Source organism: Urocampus carinirostris, chromosome 1 (assembly GCF_059441175.1).
Source record: "Urocampus carinirostris isolate Australia breed hairy pipefish chromosome 1, RoL_Ucar_1.0, whole genome shotgun sequence".
Classification (NCBI taxonomy): Eukaryota; Metazoa; Chordata; class Actinopteri; order Syngnathiformes; family Syngnathidae; genus Urocampus; species Urocampus carinirostris.
Window position 1 is genome coordinate 32,878,767 of NC_142349.1, and position 22,073 is coordinate 32,900,839.

General features: G+C 38.3%; 1 protein-coding gene across 3 annotated transcripts in view; it reads left to right on the top strand.

Moving 5' to 3' along the window:
- Positions 1-22,073, top strand: part of hs2st1a (heparan sulfate 2-O-sulfotransferase 1a) — a 63,509-nt gene that overhangs the window by 21,018 nt on the left and 20,418 nt on the right. The window contains exon 1 of one of the 3 annotated variants that reach the window (XM_088335539.1): positions 13,268-13,397. The exons of the other annotated variants lie outside the window; for them this stretch is intronic. Within the exon in view, the coding sequence (XP_088191665.1) occupies positions 13,373-13,397 (25 nt within the window). The 5' untranslated portion in view covers positions 13,268-13,372. Of the gene's footprint in view, positions 1-13,267; positions 13,398-22,073 lie in introns of those variants that run through there. 3 annotated transcript variants of the gene reach the window in all.

A 22,073-nucleotide genomic window follows, 5' to 3' on the forward strand; every position in this document is an offset into this window, starting at 1 on the left:
TCTTCTAGAAAGCAAAATGAGGATTGTCTCCCTTTGATCCAGAACCAGAGCAAGTATATTGCAAATCAGTCTTGGGAAGGAAAACAATTATATGCCAATGAACTGCTTCACTGAGGAGTAGAAGTTGATGGAAAGCAGGATAAAAAAAAATCAGGAAAACAAACATTGAGGCAAATAAGACAACTCTATCTTGGAGAGGAAAGATCAAAAATCCGGAGAAACAATCTTGAAATTAGATTGGAAAAGGACAGCCACAGGTAGAGTGTTGAACCCAACAAGGCCCACACTTTATTCAATCTCATGTCACAGACTGGCTTTCGAATACTACAAATGAAGGTCTTGTTCTAAATTATTGATTCTGCTGGAGCTGCAAGAGAGCATTTTCATCAGATGAATTTACTATCAATAGCAGGTTGATAAGGAGCTGATTAAGGGAGAGCAATAAAGCAAACTCGGCAGGGGAGAAGAGCGCAAACAGACACCTGCTGTCGCATGTTTACGGCAGCGAGCTTTATCATCTGTTAAAAAGCTGCAGGCCTCCGTTGCATCGGGTTTTAAATTCATCCCACGGAATTTGTCTTCATTAAAAAAGGAGTGTAGTACTAATAAAAACATGCTCGTTGTAGCCAATAATCCACACCTCATCTTTGATTAAAAATCTGCTCTAATTTTGTTTGATATTTTTGTTTTGCAGGTTGACATGTTCTTATTATTGTGTTCTTGAGTTAATTTTGGTGATCAGTTTGAATAATTATTTATTGTGTTTATCTTATTAAATTTTTCACTGCCATATATGTTGTCACGATCATTCAAAAATGTTTATATTCAAAGGATTTGTATTTTATTTTCTGAATTTTAGAGGCACTTTAAATATTTCCCTTTACATCTAATGAAGTCACTCATTGTTTCAAGTCGCTCCATATTTACTTTTTTATTTTCTGATACGTTTATAATGGTAGTGTTATGCAGAAGGGTACCTAAAACAATTTTATGTATTAGACTGTTTGTAGTCCGGGACGCGGAGGGGTAGGTGTTTGAGTCCAGGTTTGTTGGTTTGGGGGGCGCGAGAGGTGCTCTTATTCCCAGATAGGGCATGGCAGAAAATAATTGAGAAGCACTGCTCTAGGTGAGCCTGGATAAATCAAAAATTCTCAACCTCTGAGTAATTTTAAACGATGCATGTTTATGTGATAGTTTATGTATTTTTGCCTATTCCACTATTGTTTCATTACAATATTATTTTATTTACCATTAGAAGGCACTGAAACATACCCAACTTTTACTGAATATTTGCAGTTTTATCTTCTCAGAGTACCTAAATAGTTATTTACCATACAGTCATAATAAAGACCCAACATCATAGTTTTAATGGGAAAGAAGGGATCAGTTGGGGCAATGAGTGTCTTGGGAATGCAAATCGATTCCGACTCCCTTGCATCTCCACGAGATATTTAAGTAGGAGACATGGACTTTTCAAAATAAAAACAACAAAAAGCAAAAGTGGAAGAAGACGGCGATGAAGAAGACGGCGATGAAGAAGACGGCGATGAGGAGCTGTTCAGTGCTTTAGTTGTTTTGGTCTTTTCAACAAGTGGCTTCTCATTCGGCAGCGTGTTCAATGTCTGGCGTGATGGCTCTACTCTCCCACTCATCATTAAGTCTATGAATAGCCATTTTCTACTGGTTCTAATAGAGTGCCGTGTTTTCCCCCGACTCCTGTGTATGCATTATTAATCGTCGCTTACTGGGCTTGGAGGTAGCGAGCAAGGGCGGGCTGTGATAATTCTCCTGCAGGTGGGGGTTTTACCTCGCTGCAGCTGACTTTATTATGCAAACACAGGAAAGCCGAGCTGCAATTTTGTGTCAGCTCGTTTAATTTGTCTTCTACGTGATCCTGTCAGAAGTCCTGACCTACATTTACAACCTGGTTTCTAATAAATAAAATGTTCAAACGTAATAGCAGGCAGCTTCATTTATGGCACTGCTAGTACCTTTCATAAGGGTTTTATTTTATTTCATCGCGAAACAAAACAACTCAAGGGGAAAAAAATATTCAAAAACTCTAACCTTTTCACCAATTTTAAACGTTTGTTTTGCATTGGCATTAATCACATTTATTTCACAATGCATTTCATGCTCCCACATTCTTTTACATTTTAAAATCTTTTTTTAATTTATTATTAATATATTTGTATTTATTTTGTGTACATACTTCCAAGCAGTGTCTCCTTTAGACTCAGATCCTCTACCAAAATCCTGGGCACAGGAACTTCGCTTTTCCCAGCAGTGCACTCTTTGGGACAGAGATTTCTTAAGCTTTTCCAGGTTTCTGCTGGAGTCATTCTCGCAGCATGGGGTCATGAGCAGTGCTTTTGTGCTGACTTTCAGTCCAGCCTTTTCAAGTCACTGGTATGTTTCTTTGATATCAGCCGCTTCCTCAATTTGAGGATTATGCATTCCGTTCAAGGGTTTGTCCTGCGTCAAGCATTCACTTTTCTTATTGGGGTCCATCTTCTTGATATAGTCCTGAGGTTCACTTTCCTACTGGACATTAGTTCTGGCTTTTACTAGTCCCTTTCCTCATCCTTTTTCTGTGTGTATAGACTCAGTATCCTGGACTTGGGGTACAATCCATGGTAAGTAGCTTCCTGGTCTCGTTATCTGTGGCTTGTATCTCTTCCAGTGACCAAGATACTAAAAAAGCATCCTATTGGATTACCTAGGTTTTAATTGAATGGACCTTATTAACACTGTGTGTATATATATATATATATATATATATATATATATATATATATATACACAGTGTTGTCGTTGGACGCATTGTGTCTAATCAACGTGCGTCCCCGTGACGCAACTTTTTTGACACGAAATTGTCATTATCATTTTTTAACAAAGATTTACCGCACTCCAAACTTTTCGTGTGGTAGATCCGCCATTGTTGTTCTGGTCTCGCGGTCCGAGTTTTCGTCTGCACGCCGATCTCCAGTTCGAGTTGTGTAGTGAAAGTCCGTTTCTTTTTAGAGAACCGGCTTTTTCGGCTCAACATATTAAATAGAGCCGGCTCTCAAATGGCTCACTTGCTTTGATGCATTAAATAACGAATGATTATGTTGTATAAAGAAATTAGGAAAAAAAGGAAGTATAAAAGGAGAAAATGAAAAAAGACAGGTTTGCGGTGATCCCTTTTAATCAGTATATTACCAACAATAATTTAATGCAGAAAATGAATTAATAATTTGAATAAGAAAATGTATTATTCTACTTAATTATATTTGCATGTATTTTTTCCTTCTACGGTGAACGTCCAAGCGACTTCATTTTTGAATTTTTTTTTTATAATAAACCTCATTCTTGTCGAGCAACTCAGTGTCTCACAACAAAATGTTCATTAACAATATATATGATATAAGGAAACACATGTACAATATAACATGTTAAACTGCATAAATAAACATGTTTGGGGAAAAAATAAGATTTTTTTTGTATTTTGTATGGTAAAATACGACAGTTTGTAAGGGCATGGAGCACACTAAATTTTGGGGACCCATCGATCTCTGTTGGGACCCATAGATTTTTGAGCATGCGAGTCCCCGGGACCCATCACTTTTCAGAGGTAAAATGAACACTGATTATATATATATATATATATATATATATATATATATATATATAAAATGTGCATCTGGAAAGTATTTCCATTATTTCACCTTTTTCCACATGTTTTTGTTACAACATAATTATAAAATTGACTTAGTTCACACAACATCCCATAAAAAATGTAATTATGTTCTGTTTTTTTTTGCAAATGTATACATAAATATTCACAGCATTTGCCAAAAGTCTCAAAATTGAGCTCAAGTCCATTTCGTCTCCAATGATAATCCGCGAGACGTTTCTACACTTTCATTACAGTCCATGTATGGTATATTTCCCAATAAAAGACCCAAACATGTTTGACACGAAGGTCAAAATCCATTACAACGGCGCTAATTACTGCCTTGAAGTATTGAGTTACCGAGGCCTACGCAATAAAACAATAATGATGATGATCGTCATATAATTTTTTTCCGAAATACAGGCTGGGGGCGTCGTTGCTGTCATACACTTTCCAGACAAATTTCAACATGTTACCTAGTGTTTACTATGTTTGTGTACTGTAACTCAATGCTAAATCTATTCCACCCTGGTCATCCTGGAAGGGGGATTACCACTTGTGAGGCCCCTTTTCAAGGTTTCTTTTTTCCTCACGCTGAGGTTTTGAGTTTTCCTTGCCCGCATGTTGGGTTAAGATCAGGTAATGGTATAATTGTAATCCTTTGAGACATTTTTGTGATTAAGGGCTATATAAATAAATGTGACTTGACTTGAACAAATAAATAATAAAAACATTCAATAAAAGTTGATAATTTAAACTGTAAATAAACCACCTAAAATCCAGGAAAATAGTGGAGTTAATGCAACGCAAACACGAGTTCCAGACCAACATTCAGGAGACCAAGCAGTTGACGAGGACCAGCCAATCATTTTGCAGGAATAGGTGCTCACACAGTGAAAGCGAAAGGACAAGAAGAAGGCCGAAACGAGCGATAAAGAGATGAAGTAAACCAAGCAGACCTACTCAAAGCATGCTTAAAGAGTAACAGACAGGATAGCCCCCCCGAGGACAGCTAAGAGGGGTTTCAGAACCCCTGCGCCCCTACTGAGGATAAGCGATGCAGATAATAGATGGATAAAGTGTCTGTTGGAAAAAAACGCAACAGCGACGTGTAATGCAAACTTTGCCGACAATGTTGGGCAGCCAAGATGGGCAACACAACAAAGTTATTCCACCATTTAAAACGGTATCACCTGCCAGAATAAACTTTAAGGAAAAACATCCTTTTTACTATCTGTAATTGGAATCCCCAACAGTGGTTAAGATTCAGATCAATTACAATTGATGTTCCTAGCACAGTCTGCTTCCGTTTTCTGGAATTCTTGAACAGCAAGTTACAAATCACATATTACGCTATCCCACCAATCAAGGTGTTTAGGGGCTAGCATTCTCCAGGCTGTAACACTGTTGTCACTTCTGCCTCCATTAAATAACTTGTAGCCCAACAGGAGCTTGTCCGATGTTTTTGCCTTCTTTTGAAACCAGAAATGCTTTCGATAAATGGCAGATAATTCCTGCTTCCTAATCATAGTGACTCCGTTCCAACGTTTTGTTCTGCTGTGCAGCCTTTCACGCCCGCCTTTACTTAGGGAGCCCTCAGAGTGATGCAATTTCCCATCTGTGTAAAATGCTCCATAATCTTATTTCATAACTTGTTTCTCATTAGGCCCGACTGAATGTGGCCTTCATTCTTTCCGTTATTAAATGTTTTACTCGCACAGACAAGGACAGTCATAGAGTCACATACTAAATTTTTTAGTAGCGGTTTACCCACTCAACACACCTTTACAGTCATATACTGTCACACTCTAATGAAGTTTTTACACGTTCACATGTGGATGCGGTCATTCTTTAATTGGTTCATGCACAATCACCCCCAAAATTGACCTGCTTTTAAAGTATACAATTATAAACTGTGACATGACCCCTGACAAAAAATCAGTTTATAAACTATTTAACTCGATTGGAAGGGGCGAGGTATGATTGACATCATTATGCAAATAGATAGTTTCAGCCTTCAATATTTTTATTAGATAAAAGATGGATTTTATCCAGGTCACTCAATCGAATGAATGAAGTACCCAGAGTATGTTACCTTGTTGCATCTCCTGCAATTACAAATTGTGCTTATACATTGCTTGCCAAAAAGCTGTGATTTACACTGCTGTGAAAAAAATATTTCCCCCTTTCCTGATTTGTATGTTATTTGCATATTTATCACTCACAAATGTTTCAGATCATTAAACCTATTTTAATATCACACAGAGACAACCCAAGGAAATACAAAATACAGTTTTCAAATGCTGATTCCATTTATTAAGGCACGAAAAAAATCCAAACCTATCTGGCCCTATGTGGAAAAGGAATTGGCCCCTGAACCTAATAGCGAGTTGGACCACCTTTGGCAGCGTTAACAGAAATCAAACGTTCGCGGTAATTGGGAATGAGTCTTTCACAACGCTGCAGAAGAATTTTGGCCCAGTCTTGGCAAAATTGTTTCATATCTGCCATATTGGAGATTTTTTAAGCTTGACCTGCCCGTTTACCACTAGAATTCCCAGGAATTTTCCTACCCCCCCAGAACGACCAGCAGACAGCCCAAGGGCTGTGTTACTTAAAAATGACAACTCAAGACCCATCTTGTCACTGTTGTTCTGTAAATGCGGCTAGGTGGTTTTATTCAAATTGAATTTGGTGAGTGTGGTGTTGATAAATTCATAAAGAGCTTGTGCACAGGATCCTTGTTCAATAACTCACTCAACTAAAAAGTGAAGAGGGCAAAGCAATACAACACTCAGGAGGCTTTGGACATGATCCTTGATGAAGTGCACTCCTGTAATATAACACTTCAGCTGACTTCAGACTCAGAAATTTCTTCTGATAAGACTTTGGAAACATCGTATTTTCATTTACTGATTGTGGCAGTTGTGTTTTAGGAAAATATGATAGCAATCCATAAGGCAATCCCAAGAAGTCATACAGACAGGAGAGCCCCCCAACTTTAGTTGTTTGTAGGTATTTGGTTACTCAAGAATCTGTTAAATCAATCAATAAATAAATAAAATGCGGCGACGTGCGCTGCAAAATCTGCCGACAACATGTGGCAATCACGACTGGAGACACGACACAATTACTCCTCCATTTTAAACAGTATCTCTGGCTAGAATATGCTGAAAGAAAGCAATTCAGTTCCAAACAAGTGCTAGTGGACATTCATCAACCACCGGGCCAGTGAGCAACAAACGGCTTGCTAGCAAAGCTCTACCTTTGAAAACCTGAAACCAGCTCCCACTCTGTGAAGGTCTTCACTTGTATAATGTTTGTCATGTTTGTGAAATGCTCTGTAATAGTTTGTAACAGTACGTCTTTGTTCTGACATTAAAGATAAAGATTGGTTAAAGCAGCATCCGGTTTTGTCAACTTTCACTCAGGGGCAAAAATTTAAATGTGAAAGGAAAAAAATGACGTGATAATTGACCAATAAGAAATATTTTATTGGGGTAACAATTTTTGTCATACCGCCCAAGCCTATCCTAATGCAAAAAAACTGAATTCATCTTTATATGTCAACTATATCAACGGTGGTCTAGTGGTTAGGATTCGAGACTCTCGCTGCCACGATTCGGTTTCTATTACCGTTACATCCAAGGTAAAACCTTGTGTACAATGCATACCCAAACTTTGAGTTCTTTTTAGGTAAAAATCAATGTGCGTTATACACTTCATGAGCTGTGCACATCACTTCAACTTCATCTTTAACCCATTATAAAAAAAAAAGTGCACAGTAACATCTTTGTTCCTTGTGGCCCTCAACTGGAGAATCGCAGTCTCTAGGCCTGAACCGGCATCCACTTGAACGATCCAAATGTGATGTCTGTGTGCACTGACAAGACCTGCTTTGTTTCTGTTCTTACCGAAGCTGAACGAACTTGTTCCTCGACCAAAACACTCTTGTTCTCAACATGCATGGTCATCGTCAGGGAACAGGAAAAAACACATTTTGGAAAAAGTGATCATGATGACCTTTACAAGATCATTGTTCGAATGTAAAATATGTTCCTACACTGCAGAAAGCAAATACTCTGACCTTTGCCTTAGTACGTCTTGCTACTCGATTAGTACTATGTGCAATTTATGATTATGGTAATTCACATTGCATCTTATAATTAAGTGAGCTGACTTTATCCGAACACAATGACATTGTTTCCAAATGTAAATGTTTTAATGTAAAATGTTTATAGTATGTCTTGTGAGAGTGATATACAACCTCAATTGACACTCTAATGATGATGTTCTCGTTGGATACAACCCAAGAACATTTCTAAATCTACATATCAAAAAAAGAGGTTCAGTCTGTAGAATGCACTTTTCAGGTTAAATTGACTGTCAAATGAAGCAACAACAACAACAAAAAATGACATGCACATCCAAACAACCACATAATGCTGCCTATCATGCAAACAAATAAAAGAAGATGTTCACTCATGTAAGCTTGCTAACAAATGATCTTTGTGGCTTAATTCCATGCACTGAACGATTGGAGTAACACACATTAGCATAATATATAATAATGTGACCATATGTAATAAAGTGACAGGCGTATAGTCTGTTTGAAATACTTTTTGCCAACAGAAGGCTCATTTATTTGTTTATTCTTGAGTTGTCTGCTGCAGCTGTCACTTCTTCAAAGGCAGTTTTCACCGAATCTGTTTGCTTGACATCACATACAGTCACAGTAGTGATGCAGGTTCTCTGTCATCAGACGTCAATGCTGCTTCCACTGCTAATCTTCATTTGAAAAATCAATTTGCTTGGTAATTTAAAATTTCCCTTTTTTATCGTGCGGGGTGCATTCCATACCCACTTACAATTAATCCAGCAAATATGATAACTACACTAAAATTCGATTTAAGGAAGTCAATGTGAAGCACAGAGTAGCAAAATAAAACTGCAAAAATTTAAATTTTTCTTTATTGGTTATGGATTATTATGAAGCAACTGAACCTGAATTATGATTTGGATAAAATGTCTGAATTTAGTGTTGTTTGACTGAAAAGAGGAACGACTCAATCCAGTCCGACTCAGTGATTCGAATCGATATTGTACGATTATTTAGCATGACCGTGTAATACGTATAAATAGCTTATTATCAAAAAAGACTATTCAATTGGTAATGTATCTCGATAATTTTGAATGTGGAAAGTTTTGGCTCAGTACACAATCCTTATGCCTGCAGTCCTACTATATCGGTATTAAGGGTGTAACAAACTAGAACTATTTTAAAATTTGTGTCAAAAAGAAGTGTGTGGCATAGTAGTTGACTGGTTAGAACATCTGCCTCACAGTTCAGAAGTCCTGGTTCAATTCCAATGACCAGACTGCCAGTGTGGAGTTAGCATGACTTCCCTGTATCTGAGGGGGTTAATCAAAGTTTTTTTTTGTCTTAGGTTTTGTTTTTGTGTGATTTGTTTTGAACCCCAAACAGGATTCTTTTAGAACTCCTATTGTTTACAAATATCGCCGTAAATGGCAACATTTGTAAATGATGCGATTTTACTAAGCTGGCAGTGAATGAGTAAAAAGAAAAGTTATCCAGTTTGTAAACACATTTATGGGAGCAAGTGCCATTTTTATTATGTGCCGTTGCCGTTGTAATATCATAAGTCTGAGTCAGAGCCCGACCAGAATTTCGGCTGGTTCGGACCTAAAATGTCAATCATTATGTTCGGGTCAGGCCAGGTTTTCTCTCAGTGACATTTTTGAAAATTAACAAATGTTTTCAAAAATGAATAGAATACTTTGAAAAAGAAAACCTATTTATTGAAAAACAACATTTTTATACAAACGTTTTCTTTATCTCAAAGTGCCTTGTTAGATTCTTAAAGCTCCAATGTGTAATATTTGACCACTGGATGGCACTGTGTTGTCTGGTACGATACCAGACAAACATGGCACTGACAGTGTAAATGGAATATGAATTTCTTAACCTATGATTTTTTTCTAATAGAAATTAACATTGGTATGATAGTTCATGTATGTTTGCCTGGTATTCAAATAAAAGTTTATTTTTTTTTGCTGGATAAAATTACCACTAAGAGGTACTAAATATTACACACTGTCCCTTTAAGGACATACTGCTGCTTTGGTCCATGGTAAAATTTTTAACGCGTCAAAGTTATGGACGACCTTCAATTTTTCAGTCACTGATTTAAAATTGTCGATTAAGGTAACGTATACAGACACAGAAATATGTAAATGTTTAGGCAGTCTTGTTTAATTTACATTTTGTTACAAAAGACGGGTTTTACCTCGTTATCATAAATCCCCTCTCTTCCTCGCGAGTCCTCACAGAAAAAAAAATCAACTTCGGGTTTGCTTCTGGCTCAGTCTTGCAAATCGAGTAATTCGTCGGGCTCGAGCTAGGTAGGGCTCTAAAGCCTGCAGGCCTGGGTCGTGTCGGGCTGGATTCATTTTTAAGCCCGAGCATACATCTACCGTTGATCACTGAAAAACAGTGGGCGTTATCTAGACAACCCTCTGTTAGTATAAGGTACCGTATTTTCACGCCCATAAGGCGCACGAAAAGGCACTATTTTTTTTGCAAACTGTAGGGCGCCCCCTATCGAGCAGACCACCCTTTTGCTAATGCAGAGCAGCGGATGGAGAGTCAACATTTATGGGTGAAATTCAATGTTTTTGTGTGATCGTCCACATTAAAAAAGGCGACTTCTATGTGTCTCCAGTGACTGTTAGCCACCACTGTTTGCGAAAGTGCTCATGAAGGCTAACATCGTAACGTATCTTGGATGCTAGATTTGAAGGTTTTGTGCTATTGGAGGCTGAAGAGAGTTTTAAACTAAACCTAAAAGCTCGCTTTTCCTCCATTGAATGTTTTCTGTGTTTTCGTCTGCCATGGTGTGCTGATTTATGTGCTTCGCAGAATAACATGGAATTTGAGCAGCCGCGAGGGAATTGAAGTTAATGAATCGAAGGTTTGCAATTTGGAGGAAGCTGAAAAACAAACTCCCACAAGTTTTTATCCGTGTTTTTATTTTGTAATCAATACCTAAATAAACCTAACCAAACTCTGCTTTGTTCCTGCTGCTTTTTTGTAAAAATACCCACACTTGTTTGCTTGTCTGTGCTGTTGTAAGGCAGTCCCACGGCACTCCCGCCCAATGACCCGGTGCACCGTATGAGGCGATTAATAAAGAACTAGAACCAGCTACACTGAGACCCTTATGGGTGTGAAAATACTGTAGAGAAAACACAGTGGTTCGTTAACCACGATTGTTCGGAAGTCACTGACTGTGTATTTTCGTCGCGCAATCATATAAGCTTCTGCACACCAAATCCGTAGAACCAACAGCAACATCTGTCCATTATTTTCTAAAGCAGCCATCCGGCCAGCCGGCTAGGTCTCTTCTCTGTCATCCGTCATTGATTTTGCAATTCAATGGCATCGGAGCAGAACGGCAAAAGCTGTGTGTGCCTCCATCAGGGCGCTGATAGCCGAACTCTATTATTACTCACCTTAACCCAAGGCCTCGGTTCAAGGGGCTAAACCTCTTCTGGGTTGAATCAAAGAGGCGATCAGCCATGAAGGATTTATGATCTGCTTAGGTAAAGTGGAACCCGGTCTCCTGCACTTTTAGTACGCCATCATGAGTGACGCAGCGGCGGTAGAACATGACGGCTCGTCCCATTCCCACAGATCTAGAAGCAAAATATGAATGATGACTCGGGTTGGTTGTCTCTAATCGGCCGCGAAATTGCCTCGGTAAATATGTTCGACTGCAAGCACTCGGTCTCTTCGCTGTCTGCTGGTGTGAATGAAAGGCAGGCCGGGGTAATAGGCTTGTAGTTGTCACAATGTTTAAGCCCTGTGTTGGATTCACACTTCATAATTGGATTTTAATGCAAAGAGATGGCTCCAGGGAAGAAAGTGACAGAAATGGGCACTGAAAGCAGGCCCGCTGGGTGGCCAAAGTAATCGTGCTTTTGTCCTCTAATTAAATGACCTCAGATGGGAGCGCTAAGCTTGGGTTTGTGCGTATGTGTGCTGCCCCCTGATACGGAGGTTTGAGCCAAGTGGTCTGCTAATGAATGAGGTGTTCTACAAAGCCCAAGAAGCTTTCTTTGTCCTTGTGGTCTGTGTGGAAATTTGGCAGTTGAACATACAGTGTCTTTAGCGAGAGCTTCTGTGCGCCTCTTACCATAGTTTAGACATTGTTGGTAGGGACTAGATAGCCCCAAGCTTTATTGAATCTGCTTCAAAAAAAATCTAGAAACCCTTTAAGCCTCCTGGAGCCTTTCAGCCGGCGCAGTTAGTATTATGTTTGTTCACCTGTTTGTTACTCAAAACCAGCAGTCAGAAGAGAACAGATGCATGTTATAAACTTGAACATGAGTGTCCTTCACTATACAATATACAGTTGGGGCGATAACTTACAAAGACATATACTGTATATCCCAAACATATGTGAACCAATAAACATATCGGAAAATTTATTAGGGTTTCCTCCATACTAACTAAGTTCAATCATCTCAAGCAGTGTTTAATTGTGCTCTATAGAAGAAAAACTCCACTTTCACACAATGGTGGTAAGATTAAGCATCAAGTTTAATTTTTTTAATTTTCTGGCAAAGTCAAAGTGATTAAGTGAGGACACGTAACGTTAGTCTAGTTGCTCGATTGTTGTTACGATAGTGGTGAATGCATGAGTGTGTGAGCGAGATACTTTTTTTCAGTTAAATGAAAGAATGAAGAAAGTTTTCTTGGACACGTCCGAAAAACAGTACCAACCTCTAATTAAAAAAAGGTAAAAAAAATCATTTGCACCAGACACACGGAAAAAAATCGGCTGAACAATAAAATATTATCATAAACATGTGCCCAAAGGGAGTAGGCCTGAGCAGCGTTTAATTGTGATTTATAAAAAAAAAAGCTTAAATTGCACACAATGGTGTTAATAAGTTTAAGATTAAGCATCAAGTTTGACTTTTCTGGCAAAGTCCGAGTGATTATTGTGTCCTTGTAAATCGTGGCATAATAAAACTCATTGTCACAGACCTGAAACGGACACAGGACCCAATAGCGCTCGTTTTCTCAGTTTTCATTGAAAAAGAGGGAGAGTAGGGCTTGTTTAGGAGTGAGCGGTGCGGAAGTGACACTTCCGTGTCTGGCGAGGAAGATCGGAGACAGGCGGGCATAGCAAGTCGTTGGCCGGGACTGGAGATCAAAGGTGATGTCGAGTTCGTAAGCAAGGTCGGTAGCAGGAGGCAGGCAGGTAAAGGGGCAAAACAGGTCACGTAACAGGGAGGCAGAATGGGGTGTAATCAGGTCCGGAAAAAGGTTTGCAACAAAGATCAGGCAGAAAAAAGCAGGGCAAAAATGGAGTCAGACAAAAAGGCTAACTGAGCTGAAGGCAACAGTTCGCATAACGATCTGACGGCTTCCTCTTGGAAGCCGGGGGTTTAAAAAGAGAGTGACAGCTAATCAGCTGTCCGGGCTGTTGGCGCCAATTAAGCCGCCGCAGCTGCGCTCAATCGTCAATCATGACACTCATACCATATGTTCTTATCTCAATTGAAAACAGCAAACAATGAATGACTAGCTTCATGATAAGAAAGTGACATCTTGCACGCCACAGAAAGCAGCTGTCATCACTGAGAGCATCCTCAACATTACCATACCAACATTTTAGGATTGCAATGCAAAGTTCTCAAAGAAGGAAGAGTGAGTGAGTTAGTAAGCAAAGGTGATAGCGGTTACTCTTTGCTTGTTAAAAATTACGTTACTCGGTTTTCACATTTCCATTTATTTCTTGTTCCAAAAGCTCATGTCCCTTTAAACAACAAAAATACAGATTCTTTTGCACTTAAACTTTCAAAGGATATCATATACATTTGTAGGCGTATACCATTGATTTGTATGTATTTTGTTTGTTATTTGACAAACACTGATTGTTCTATTGTTTAATATTGTTAATTGAATAGAATATTCTATTGTGTACAATATTTTCTTATTTGTCCACAAAATGTAAATATTTGAATAAACAAGAGGAAATTAATGATGTTTTTATTTTCCTGATCCATCGATTAATTGAAAAAATAATCGTCAGATTAATCGATTATTCAGATTAGCCCTAGATGAAATACAATCGAATGCCTTTTGTGTGTCATCTATAAGTGGTGCAGATAATGGATGGATGGATCTCTATCAATGGTTGTCCAGTGGTTAGAATTCAGTGCTGTCACAGTCGGGTTTGATTCCTGTTGCATCCAACCGCAAAGTTTGAGCTGAGAAAGAGAAACAGAGGTGCGCTTTATACATAGGTACACATTATATATCAATAAAAAAGGTACAAATACATATTTTATTTATATGTAATGGGTGTAATAATGACTTTTGTTTTGTTGAAAGTCCTGCTCAAATATCTTTGTATAGTCTGTTTATAATGTCGTGCAATGACGAGTCCAACAGCGCCATCTGCTGGTATGGGGTTGGGTAGGGTTACTTTAACTTGATTACTATCTATTACTTTTGGATTACTCCAATACCAAATATGCTAATAAAAGACAAAAGAAACTAAATATGAATACAATTACTAAATTTTGTGCAGGCTTGGTTAGTAACGGAATACATGGAATGGCAAAAATGATGTTGGCAAGCTGTTTGGATTTATTTTCATTTTGTTTCTGTCGCATTTTATGTTAGTTTTGCCGGAGATCAAAGAGATCAAAGCCAGGAGAGAAAGCTTACACCGTGTTGTGGGTCATAATTTTATTCATATTTAGTTTCTTTTGTCTTTTATTAGCATATTTGGTATTGGAGTAAACCAAAAGTATTTGAAAGTAATCAAGTCAAAGTAACCCTTCCCAACCCTGGGGGTAAGGTTAAGTTAAGTCTCTGATTTTATGACCGGAATCCGGATATTGTTGGCAGTCTCCAGTGCACTGCTAACTACATCAAAACAGCTTGACAACTTCTACTACATGACTGTGTATGTTACAAGATCTGTCAGTTTAGTTTTAATGTAGTTACTAAACTTTTTGCGGCGCACCAAATGATAGGGGCTTACCGTTAGCCGCAGGAATTTCAACAAAACTTTTAAGTTATTATTACACCTGTTACATATATATATATATATATATATATATATAATTACACCACTTTGATATTTCCTAATAGCCCTGCTGATCTGACATCTAAGGGTTGTGTTTTAAAAACAAAGTAAACGGTTACATCTCAGTAGCTGAATTTAAACGTCAGTTATGAGTAAGTTAATACTAGGATACTTTAAATTGGAAAAGTTATTATATATCTATAAAAGCTAATAAAGTAATGACCAATAACATTGCATCTGATTGAGATGGAGAGATAAGCCCCAAAAATAGTCTCAAATGGTGCTTTTATTCTACACTATCGCTACCGGGCCTTTTCATGTTGTTCCACTTAAAAGGCTTCAAATGTCTGGTTGCTTGACTGGCATTTAATATTTATGGCCGGCACTGTCGCAGCTTTGACTCACTGCCATTGTCTTGAATATCGCAGCCAGCGTTCCACGCACCCTGTTCATAAAAATAATCCTGCAGAGGACACATGAGCCCTGGGCCGTATCGTTCGACCGCCGCAACTGTTGTTGTGAATGATTTTTACCGCTGCAAATGCTTCTTTATGAAATACACAGTTTTTTTAGCCACCTGGTGCAGTTCCGGGCATGTGCTGTACATGGGAGCAGCTCGGCTCCATTTGTAATCTGATACGACTTTGATCAGGGGCAACGTTTATAGCAGCACAGGCAGGTGGAAATGCCACATTTGGGTGTAGAGGGGCAGGGATGTAGGAACCTAGATTCTCCATTATTCATTGAAAATGTCACAATTTGAGAGTAACAAGAGTAAGACTGTTGGCTGGAGTTGTACAGTAAATGACCATGAGATGGGAAAGAAATAATGATAAAGGCGGTCTCCCTGTTAGGATCTGGCATACCACCCACCAACAGAGGGACCCAACTGGTGTTTTGAACTGGGCACAGATGTCTCCAATGATTACACTCTGTGCCCAATCGTCCTGAATTCTACTGATTGGATTCCCATATACAGCTCAGGCTTATAATATTACAACGCATTCTTTTATTATATATTTTTGCTGGAGTGCCACGTCTTATTGTAAACAACATTGACTATGTTGTTATTAATGACAATATTTACAATTCTACTTTAATTCTTATCCATTTCATGATTTGTTATTCTTTCTGGTTTTAACTTCATGGATCATTTATAAAGAACAAAAATCTCTCTGACGTAAGGAAAGATAAATGGGAGTTGGACGTAGAGTATATATAAAATATGATACCCTTGTCAAAGACTTTTTTGCGTCACTTTTAAAAATGTCAACACCAGCAAAAAACATACGGTATATATTATCAAAGCTTTGGTGTCAATTTTGTTCATAACTTGGCCTGACAGCAATACAATTTACTTCAGGATGATATAAGTTGACTTAACTATAAAATGACTTACAATTATACAGTCAACAGAGTTTAATGAAATGTCAATGTGGCCTATATGGAAAATTATAATGCAGGATAGTTAAAATAATGCAACATATCAAGAAAGTAAATTGAAATGCTATAAAAACCCATTCATTATTAACACGGTTGACAGTAGAAGTGCCAGATGTATCTCTAGGAATAATCTTAGCCTGTTTTTAGCCCGGCTTGGCTGGAGTGAATAAGTCACCACAGTAAATGAGTTGAACTAAATTCAACCAAATTTGATGCAACTGACTTAATTCTAAATTCAGCCAAGATAATAAACATATCCAGTATAAATCACTAATCTTGGTTTTGTTCAATACCCCCCCTGGATATAAAAAACATCCAACCATCCATCCATTATCCACACCGCTTATCCTCAGTAGGGTCGCGGGGATCCTGGAGCCCATCCAAGATGTCCTCGGGCAGTGGGCAGGGGACACCCTGAATCGGTTTCCAGCCAGTCGCAGGGCACACAGAGATAGAAAACTCACTCGCTCATTTACACTTAGGGACAATTTGGACTAGCCAATTAACTTGACATGCATGTTTTTGGAATGTGGGAGGAAACGTGAGTGCCCAGAGATAACCCTCGCAAGCAGAGAGAGAACATGCAAACGCCGCACATAAAGGCTGGTAGCTTTGATCCCATGACCTCAAAACTCTGCTGCCGGCACCAATCAAAATATATCACTTGTATTTAGTTTTCTTCAACAATCTGGTGCCAACTCTCTTTGATTGCAGTTAACCACTCAGCCTCCTTGCCGCCCTCGCTACAAAAAACTAAGAACTGAAAAACAAAGACATCAAACAAAGAAAAGTACTTCTTTCCTATTTAGCTGGAACTTACTGGTGCCATTTTTGGGTATCTTTGTGTACACGTGTGTGTGTGTGTGTGTGTGTGTGTGTGTGTGTGTGTGTGTGTGTGTGAGATTTTAAAATATAATTTGCACACTCGTTTGTGCATAATAATAAGAATATTAGAAATATTTTCCATGTGAAGATTAAACTCTTTGAGAACCTGCTCTAAAGGTGGCAATGCTCTGACCGTTACGAGGTCCCATGGCTATTAGGGCTTCCCGAAATGTCCGTTTCACGCATGTGCACGTACAATCCCATCAGTCGTCTTTCCTGCAGGCTTCTCCCAGCATTGTTTAAAAGCAGTCGGTCTGCTGTGAATTCAGATGGAAAAAAGCCTACAGGCCACAAAGGCAAAAGGGTGCTTTTGTGTGCAATCTTTTCACACGACTCCAGTCTACACACAGAAACCTGCCATCCCCCTCGTTGGTAGTGAATTGATGCCCCATCCCACGTCCGCCAGCTTTCAAATAACTGTCAACTTCCAGTCAAACTGCCAACCTCTCACCATCAGCCTGTCACCTCTGGCTCTCATCTTGCGGCTTTCATCCCAACCCCAGCAGATAAGTACTCGCGTGGTAAATCGTGTCAAAGTATTCAACGCTGGCTGAGGAAAAAATATGATATAAAGCGGTGGTTCTCAACTGGTCTGATTCTGAGGACCCACCATCCCACCCTAATAACAAGTTGCAACCCTATTCGAGAAAATAATTCCACTTCACAATTGTATCGAATGAAAGGATCGCGTACTTTAAAGCAGAAATAGTAGAATATATAGAACTTTTTAAAAAAAAATTAAAAAATCGCCAGCAAAACCAAAACAACATAATGTACTGTAAATACCTGAATATAAGCCTCTGTAAGTGACCCCTAAAACTTCTTTAAAATAGCCACATACTTAAAAAAGTTTGTATGCAGGATAATAAAAAATTGTGTAGGAAATAAAGATCAAAATGTTGCTGAAAAAGATAGAAATATAGCTTCTTAAACTATTTACTGTACTTTCAAGTCAAGTCAAGTCTTATTATTATAATTATTTGTATAGCCCTAAATCACAAAGAGTCTCAAAGGGCTTCACAGATTATTACACTATAGTACACAGACTATTTTTCAGAATATTATTATACATTCCCCTGTTCTGGAGTCGACGAGAAGAGTAGGTTATTCATATGCTATAGAGTAGAAGTGAGTTTTAAGCTTAGATTTAAACATTTCAAGTACAATGTTTTCATATTTCGCAATGATTTCCTTCTTCCACTCAATCGATGTTGTCACTGTTTGACACTTTTCCTTTCCTTTATCACTAAATTACTTGGGATCCATTACTTTGGTAAGAAAAAGGAAATAAAACAAAAATAATCGCAATAAAATGACATGTGGTCCCTGTCGAACACATTTGGAACGGCGCTTATTGACTGAACAAGAAGAGATCGAGCAGGGGATTATCGACCATGCGTGTCCTGAAAGGAGCTTCGAAATAAAAAATCTCTATTATCTGTCTATCTATCTATCTATCTATCTATCTATCTATCTATCTATCTATCTATCTATCTGTCTGTCTGTCTGTCTGTCTGTCTGTCTGTCTGTCTGTCTGTCTGTCTGTCTGTCTGTGTCTGTCTTAGTCATATCCCTCGAGAGGGGTGACCAACAGCAAGACAAACACATACAAAAACAAAGAATTGTTTTTTTTTTTTTTTTTTTAAAGGGGAAAAGTAGCAAAAGTCACACAAAATGTTTGGACCATTGCCAACTCAAATACCCAAACAAGTTAAACACCTTGGCACCCAAGGTGGTCATGCTTACGTCCCTCCTGATGAAACGGGACACCAGAAAGTGGCCATGTCACTCGGGTCAGGGTGACAAAACACACTCTTCTGTTCAACAGCAGGGCCCGACAGCTTTTACTGGTTTACCCCTGCCGCATCATACAGGTCCCCTGCCCATCCCTTAGAACATGTCTAAACATCCCACTATCCTTTTACAACACCTCTCCACTCATTCCTATCACCAACAAGATCTCTAGCTTCCACTATATTTAGACCTCTTTCCTGCAGTGCACTCATAACACCATTCATCCACGTCAATCGCGGCCTTCCTCTTGGTCTCTATCCATTTACTTCTGCTCTTCAACATTCGCTCCTCATCCATCCTCTACATGTGTCCAAACCAACCGAGTACTCTCTTATCCACACGCTTGCTCAGTTCCACTACTACTCCAGTTCTGTCCCTCACAATTTCATTTCTCAGTCTATACAATCTTGTCACTCCTAACCTACTCCTCAAACAATTCATCTCAAAAACATTTAGCATCCTAAGATATCTATTTTGCAGGTGTCCAATAGTAAAAACAGAACACGTTCTTCATTGTAAGCATCCAGAGAAACATTAAATGATTTTTTTAATAAAACATGGTCCTTATTATCTGACTACATTATACTGTTTCTATCCATGTCAATGGGGAAAGATTATTTTAAATCAGTCTTTTGAGTCATCAGAACAGATTGAGCTCTTATGTCAAGGCATCACAGCATTCAGTAGTATTTGTTTATCAGAATGGCCCATGTAGACCCCCAAAATGTCTGGCCTCTCCTTCTTGCATATACGCAAGGGTAGCCCCCTTGCATGCAACTCTCAACTGTATTTAACTCTGAGACACTCTAAAACCGACTGAGTCATTTAATCCTATTTTCATTTACAAGTGCACTTTGTGGTTGTTATGCTGAAAGGTGAACTTAGTAGATGGTTTCGAGGAAAAGGTCTTGTGATGGGAACGGTTCATAATCCTCGAAATCAGGGATCTCCAACGTGGTGCCTACCTAAGGACAGCAAAGGTGGCCACAGTCTTGTTCTGAAAATAGCTCACCAGTGCTGGGTGATTGTGATTCTCTAGTAAAATGATTTGATTCTTAGTTATTAACTGAATGTATTAAACCCTACTTCGAACAATTAACCTGGTAATAACATAGTAACAACATTGTAATGATGTGATATGCATATGAAACTTGGTGACTTTTGCGCAAATTAGTGACAAAAAGTAGCTCTCAGCTTGAAAAGGGTGGAAGTTATATTACCATCTCGGCTTTAAACTGAAAAATCTTTCATTTGATACGTTTGAGAGGTGAATTTTTTTTCTTGCTGTAGCTGAAGAGAAATGGCAAACATGTATGATTTACTATTGTGAAGATTACAAATGCACAGTATGATTATATCTTTTTACTTAGTGCAGTTTTACCCATCTCAGTTGCATACATAATATGTGATAATTATTTTATATGCAACCAAAGTGTTTGCTCGTTTAACTGGGTTTGAATAGTAATTTAATATGTACTGTACAGTAGCAGTAAATAAGATTATCTGAGTCTGAATCTAGCAGACCTATGAGACATTTTGCACACATATTCCCAGAATAAATAGAGATGGAGCATGTGGGAGGGCAGCACTGTGGTGTTTTTATGTTCAGTGAGTTAACCATTAAATCATCCAAACTTCTGTTTGCTCGCCTACTAGCATAAATATAAAAATATGTTATTTATTGGAATATTCCAACAAAACAAATGGTAAAAAGGATGACTATTTTGCAAAGCTGTATTCTGAATCACAAGTGCTAGGGCTGGGCAATATGGTCAGAAATAAAATCTTGATTTTTATCAGTCAACTTGGATTATTTCAGTTTCAACTGATTTTTTAGGAATAAACCCCACCCAACATAGATTTATTTGAAGAAAGTCTTAGTGAGTAATCAAACATAAAACATCCCGTGCCAAATGTTCAGACAGAAATAACAGATATAAAAACAGTCTTGATCCAGAGATAACACTCAAAGCTGGTGCATAAAAAAGGTACAACAGGGAATTATCTGCATACTCAACGAGCCCTTACTTTTATCAGCCCTGTTTGGGGCGGAACAAACCCCCAAAAGATGAAAAAAGAAGAGATAATTTTGAGTGCCTCTATAAAATGCACGCAAATTATGTGTTACTTTACCGCCATCTCCTGGCATAAAGTCATGATTGCTGACTTAAGTGTCAAATCCCACAACCTTTCTTTAAACCAATTTGAAGGCCTGATGGATCAAAGTAGTCTTACATGTTTACATCTAAATACATGCCAAAATAAGTCACATAGTGTCTCAAAGGGCTGCACAGGCCCACATCTAAGTTATTGCCCATGATCTCAAACCTACGTTAGAGCAAGCAATAACACAAAAAACAGCATGAAGAATAATGAGAAACCCTAAGAAGGTAACATGAGGTAATCGTCCTTCTATGATAAACAGGCCGCAATGCATGTTGAGTGGGCACGAATAGACAACATATAAGGCACATCAACCATGAACAAACTACTGGATTTGTGCTAAAGTTAAATACAGCAACAACAAATCTTCCCATCTGAACCAGCTATTTGATGCAAAAGGCTCCAGGTAATGTCATGCATCATGTCCAAATGCTGGTCTGTTTACTTGGAAAACATGTGATGCTGTGTAAATTGGAATTCATTTTTTGCTTTTTAAAGCCCCCAAAAGACTGACACTATATTAACAAAAACACATTTAATACAAATTTTGTGCTTTTCCCGCCTGCGAGAATCTTTTTCATAGGGTCAAATAAAGACCTCTTTTTGATGGAACCAATATATAAACGGTAGCATATAAAAATAAAATTTTATTGTCTTACCTTAACTTATAAACAAAGTCTATGCAATGCTCCTTTCAGATAAAAGCATTCATAAATAATCATCCACTTTTAAAAATAATCTATGCAATGCGAAAAAAATACTGGATGGCTTGACTTGCTGTTGGCTTGCTATTGTTTGGGGAATCCTTGGTCTCACTATCGCCCTCTGCCATGAGGCAAGAGAATTGCGTGCCTCATTCTGCATCTTCAGACGCTCCGAACAGTAATGCGGTATATACTAATTGTATTAATAATATTCATAACATAATGTGAATCAGCGGTTTAAAAAAAAAAAAAAAAAAAAAATTGTGAAGATAAAAGAGAAGAAACTCTAGCACTGAA